Here is a 6000-nt window from a genome sequence, read left to right on the forward strand (position 1 = left end):
AGCTGGCCTAGGCAGAGTGCAGCAGCAGTAGGCAAGCTGCACTATGAGCTGCGTCAGGTAGCTCACAGACTGGACATGCCTTTGTTACCATTAGTTTTCCAATGCAGAAATAATAAATAAAACCAAGAGACAATCCCCAGAAAGCAAATTTACAACACAACTCACCTATCAGTTTCATTATCTTCAGGCAGCGTGGGAGGCAAAGGCAAGGGTGGCAGTGTGGAGGCTGGTAGTGCAACAATTCGCTCCTTCTCCTTTGTTACTACACTTGGTGTACTCAGTTTGGTTTTCTCTTTTACAGTGACAGGTTGCTGTTTTACAACAGTTACTTTATCCTCTTTTACTGCTGTAGCTTTCTGTTTAGTATTATATAATATGTCTGAGATCAGATTATTTTCTCCTTTAGTTTCAGGAAGTGAGACCTTTGCTTTTGCCTTGTCATTCTTCAAATTTGTGCTGCTCGTAGGAGAAGGGGTATGCTCAATTTTAACTTTCTTCAGGTCCTTTACATTGTTCAATTGAGGTGCACTTGCAGTAGTGTCAGTGCTTCCCTTCGTCGGTGTAGAAGTGTTGGAAGCTTTTGCACTGGCTTTAGCTGCCTCAGCTGCTCTTGCTTTTTTGTTTTTGTTCAGCTCAGCAGCCAGGCTACTTTTCAGAGTTAATGTGCTAGGAGAAATACTTGAATGACGACTTCTCGACCTAGACAACCTGTGTCTGCTACGAGATCTTGAGTGCCTTGACGAATACGGACTTCTGCTTCGAGATTTTGCTGATCGCCTGTATCAAAAAAGTAAATATTTACTCAGGTAAAAAATTGTGCAGTTTCACTCTCTTTTAAACCAACCATTCTCACCTTGTTTATAGAATAAAAGAAACAAAATAGGAAAGACAGCGCCCCACAAAATTATTTGGAATAAACAATAATAAAGATTCTATATCTAGACAGGTTGTTAGAAAACTTTAAAGCTTTCTTAAATACAGTTTCTCCCAATAAGGTGCTGCAAAACACAACCGTACACTACAGGACAGATGTGTTTTCCTCACGATGAACCAGAAATGAATTCCCCCTTAAAGAAAACTTGATGCTGTGCTGCATGTGCCAGAACATCTAGAATTTTGCAGTATTTTAGAAAAAATCAGCTGCCTACACAACCACACAACCAGAATTTAACATAATGAAATTCACATTGTAGTGTCACAAGAAGCATCTAAACACAACATTGAATAGTAAAAAAAACAGCTTCACTTATGCAACTGTCATAAAAGTCTCCAGGTTCGAATCCCCCCTGTGGCGCAAGTGGTAGAAGTGCCGCTCTGCTTCACAGGGGCTCGAATCCCGGGGGTTGGACTCAATGATCTCTAAGGTCCCTTCCAACCCGCACGAGACTGTGAGACTGTAAGACTGTTAAAAAAACAACCTGAATGCTAAAGGTTGCAATGTTCCTAGCTAAAAAACAATAAAACTTAGCTTTCCTTTCCCAAAATTTGAAGGTACATTCCCTTGTCTCTCCAGAAATAATGTACTCAATATTTATCATTTACCTTCAGTAGATAGATTATCTACAAGTAGCACTACACTACATCCACATCAGATAAATCAGACAAAAACGCCTAAGAGGGAAAAAGAAATCTAAAGCTGTCTACAAGATCATAGCAAGAAAACAACCCAGGCAGGAAAGGAAGTAAAGAACCTTAACAATTGCAAAAGCAAACTTCAACTGTGTAGAAATACAATCTAATAGAAATTGTTCATTCATTTCCTAGTAATCTTGATTCAGTTCTTCATTAACTAATTGAGATAAAGGGCATGAGAACAAGCAGTGAAGTCCATTGCTACAATATAAACATCTAAAATTTAATTCGTTATTAAATTTTAATATTAATTAAATAATATTAAATTAAATACTAAAAATCGCAGAGACTCACAATATTTACTAGTATTATCTTGATTCAGGACTGGTAGAAATCTATTTTTCCTGGGTACATCACTTGCAGGGGAGAATAAAATTAAGACAGGATAAAAAAAAAAATCCATTAGCTAGACAATGTAAAATATATTAAGTAGTGAAAATAATGACTGTCTGGAGATCTAGAAACTACACAATTCAAAAGGCTGCGTCAATGTATATAAGTTTCCCAAAGTTTAGGGCAAATAAAATTAAAGCCAATAATGATCATTATGGTCAGAAGTGATCACTACTATGCCAAATTTAATTTCAATTATAATTAGTACAGTTTTAATTATCCACTTAAAAGCACACTGCAAACCTTCAACTGAAGAAATATTTAAAACAGTATAAAAACCTTATTATTTTATGGGCAGTATTTGTTACTTTCCAGATGTACACTCTTTTTTCCTGCAGTGTTAAAAAAAAAAAAAAAAAAAAAAAAAAAAAGGGCTTTTCTTTCCAGAACAACTTAAAGACATTAAGACCAATCAAGATCATGCAGGAGCGGACTTAAAAACAACATGTAGGTGAACACTGAATACTCTATCACCAGCCTCAAATTCAGTAGCTAAAACTGTTATTGAATCAAAGAGCTAAAAGAGACCATTAAAAATCAAATCTCATGAGAACACAATGCTTGGGAATAAACGCAGTAGAATTCTATGCCAAGAAGCCATCTTACAGAATTTTCTGGTAGCGCAAAATTAAGAAGTAATGAGATGAAAGAAAAATGAAAGAAAACAAAAGCAAAACACTCAGAATTCCACTTTGTGGTTTTTCAACTAAAATTTGGGGGTTAAAGAGAAAGAAAAATGGTTTTAAGCAAGAGAACGCGCAAAACAGTACTTGGATTTGGGCTAACTGATTACTTCACTTCCCCTCTGCCTCCTAATACTAAATACACCATCGTTACTTGAGTCTTGACAGTTAAGTCACACTTTGAAGTGATATTAATGTCTATCCACCAAAAGCCAAATGAAAACACAGTACTATTTATAAAAAAAGCCCTGACAGCGTATTTCTGCTTCACTATGAAATGCCACTGAAGTAATTCTTCTTATTGTCACTTTGAATATTTAAGTAATTAAATCCTGTATTTTGGACTTACAACATTTTCTATTTTTTTTTTCCTCTTTTTTTTTTTTTTTTCCCAAACTGGAAAAAAAAAAAATAGGCAAAGTTCTATAACATAAAGTTATGATAGGACAGTGGGAAACTAAGTGGAGGCTGAGATTATGCAGATAATAAAACACATTTCAAACTGCGAAGCCAGAATGCTTGTCACATTTATCTCCTTTTCTGAGGAGATATCACAAGGAGGGATCCTGCTTGTAGATCTGCACTGGAAATAGAATCAGTATAATTCCATGTCTCTAGCATCAAGTACAAGCTAATAAGCAATATGAGTCCTAAACTGACCCCTCTAACTGATGCATCATTTGCAAGAATGTCTCTGACCTGTCTTGGAAAACATCTGCTTGCACACCGTGTTCCTGATTAGCTATCTCAAACAAACTTGCTCCACTACCTATAGGACACTCTTTCCACCTTCAAAGAACCCACTACAATCTGCCTCAGCTGTATACAGTTTTTAACCATACAACACATCCTAGATGTATTTAAATCAAGACTGTTGCTTTCCTAAGTACAATTTCTGTGCTTTTTTTTGTTTTATTTAGAAAGATGCCCAACATGAACAAAGAAATGTATGTCAGCAAAAGAAACAGGTGTAATTCCACATTCACTTGAAAACAGAAGCAGCAGCTTAAGACACCACAGCTCCTGAGAAACCACGTTTGATCACAAGGCTGTTTCTGTTCATTAGCTCAAAATAAAATAAGTTAATTTAAATCACTACTAAGTGAAAAAATCTATTTGAATTACAGTAACCAGAAACACTCATCTGATCAGCTATCAACACTTTGGTAAGGAAGAGCCAGTAAATCTATATTCTACCTTCAAAAATAAACATGTAGGCAAGCTAAACATTGACAGTGGCTTGAGGTGCACATTTTATCAACACCAGCAAAGAGCTGAGAAAGGGAACATGGATTTATGCAAGCTCATGAAAGAAAAAACAGCAACAAAAAAAAAACACCCACTAAGTTCTCCACCCTACGTATGACACCTCAAATGGCTTAACTTCATCATGTCAAAACACACACACTCAAGCATTTAGGAGTCGGTTCCAATATATCATGCAACCCTTAGTATCAGATCAAAATGATGGTTATGCAATAAGCTGAGTAGACTGGTTTAATCTGAGTTTTTCATTATTTATATCAGTAAAAGATATCCACGTTCCATTACAGAAAGCATTCCCAGGCTAATAATAAACCAACTCTTCCACTGGCTTCCCATAGACCTTTGTCATAATGTCTTGTTGTACCTTGTCCACTAGGCAAGAGAGTTACAGGAAACACAAACACCTTCAACTGAACAGAATGAACCACAGGTAAAAGACAGCTCTGTCAGAGCACCAGTAATTCAAGTTACAAGTACTGCTCTGAAAGTAATGCCTCCTATCTATTTTACTATGTTGGCCCATGACATCGGAGGCAGACACTGATGGTATGACAGTACAGACTGAACCTTCCCACTAATATTCTGTTACATTTTGTTGCAGTGCAACAATGGCAACAGAGGGACAGTCTGACCAAATGGTATCTGATGTGGAAGTATGTATGAAGCAAAGATTCATCACTGAATGCCCCCATGTGGAAAAAAACAGCATCCACTGACATGCTTTGACTTTTGCAGAACATGTGTGGGGACCAAACAGCAGATCTTAACATAGTGAGGTGGTAAGCAGTGTGCTTCAGCAATGTTAATGGCAAAGTGAAAGGCAAATCTGGACAACCAGGCACAGCTGAAGGACACTGCAATCAGCTCATCTCTGTAAATTGGCTAATAATGGTGACTGCCTTGAAAAACAGTGTTTTGCAGCTAAGAATTTGTTCTATTGCATTCTAGCAAGTGTTGCTACGCTCTTTGTATCTGTTGTGGTTTCCATGGAAATAAATAGGAGGCATTACTTTCAGTGTGACCTACATAACATAAAACTGCTATTCTCCTAAGTTTAGTGATCTTTTCAAATATTTAACCACCATTTTCTTTCATCAGCATTAGTTCCAAAGTCCCAAGAAAACCTCCCAGTCTAAACAAAATTTACGTGCAAGTTCCTACCTACAAAATGCCACAGAAATAAAACTATGGATGTTTACAAGCTTTCCCTAAGAAGTGCACATGGAACTGAAAATGGTGATATGCTGCTCTATACGTAGAGCCAGTCAACTCACGCTGTCCAGAGCTAACACTTGTTTCAAATAAATGATGAAGTCATAGCATCACAAAAACAGGCTCACATGGTAGCTATCACCTGCCATTTTAACAAGACACTTATATTTGACTGTGACCTTGATAAAACAGCAGGAGATGCACCTGAAATACAGTATTCCCTCCATATTCCACCTGACTTCTGTTAAACACACATGTACACATACATGCATATACAAAATGCCTCATCTGACACTTGCCACTGATTATTTTGTTGTCAGCTAGGATGGTTTGTTTTTAACATAGTAACCATGAACAAAAGGATAGTGGCTTACAATTGAGTTGCAAACAAACAACAAACCCAACCAAACAATCCAGATTTTCTCACCCAAATCTACAGAGATCAGGAGCCAAACTGAAGGTAAGGATCATAGCTAGCCTACCCAGTGAAAGCACTGGCATCTGCAGGCAGTGCACCCTTAACTTTTGTCCCGTTTACAGGTACTTGTGTTGTGCTTATCCATCAACAGCCTTCTATAAGCAATGTGAATGCACTCCACACAGCTCTATGTCCCTAGAGAGAGGAACTGCCAAACTCACTCTCATAAAACCACTTCTGAACCATCTACGTGTTTCAGTGTTTTTTATATGCAGAGGGAAGGGAGAAAAAAAAAAAAAAGAAAAAAAAAAAAAAAAAAAAGATTTGCCTAAAACCCACAAATAACAGTAGGACTAGACTGCACTAGAAAAAAGTTCTTTACATAGAGCTGCTTTT

The 6000-nt window shown here is 37.1% G+C and overlaps 1 protein-coding gene across 1 annotated transcript in view; it reads right to left on the reverse strand.

Annotated features, from left to right (window-relative positions):
* Window positions 1-6000, reverse strand: part of CDK13 (cyclin dependent kinase 13) — a 59172-nt gene that overhangs the window by 44292 nt on the left and 8880 nt on the right. The window contains exon 2 of the mRNA XM_015854951.2: window positions 166-777. Within this exon, the coding sequence (XP_015710437.1) occupies window positions 166-777 (612 nt within the window). The remainder of the gene's footprint in view (window positions 1-165; window positions 778-6000) is intronic.

Source organism: Coturnix japonica, chromosome 2 (assembly GCF_001577835.2).
Source record: "Coturnix japonica isolate 7356 chromosome 2, Coturnix japonica 2.1, whole genome shotgun sequence".
NCBI lineage: Eukaryota > Metazoa > Chordata > Aves > Galliformes > Phasianidae > Coturnix > Coturnix japonica.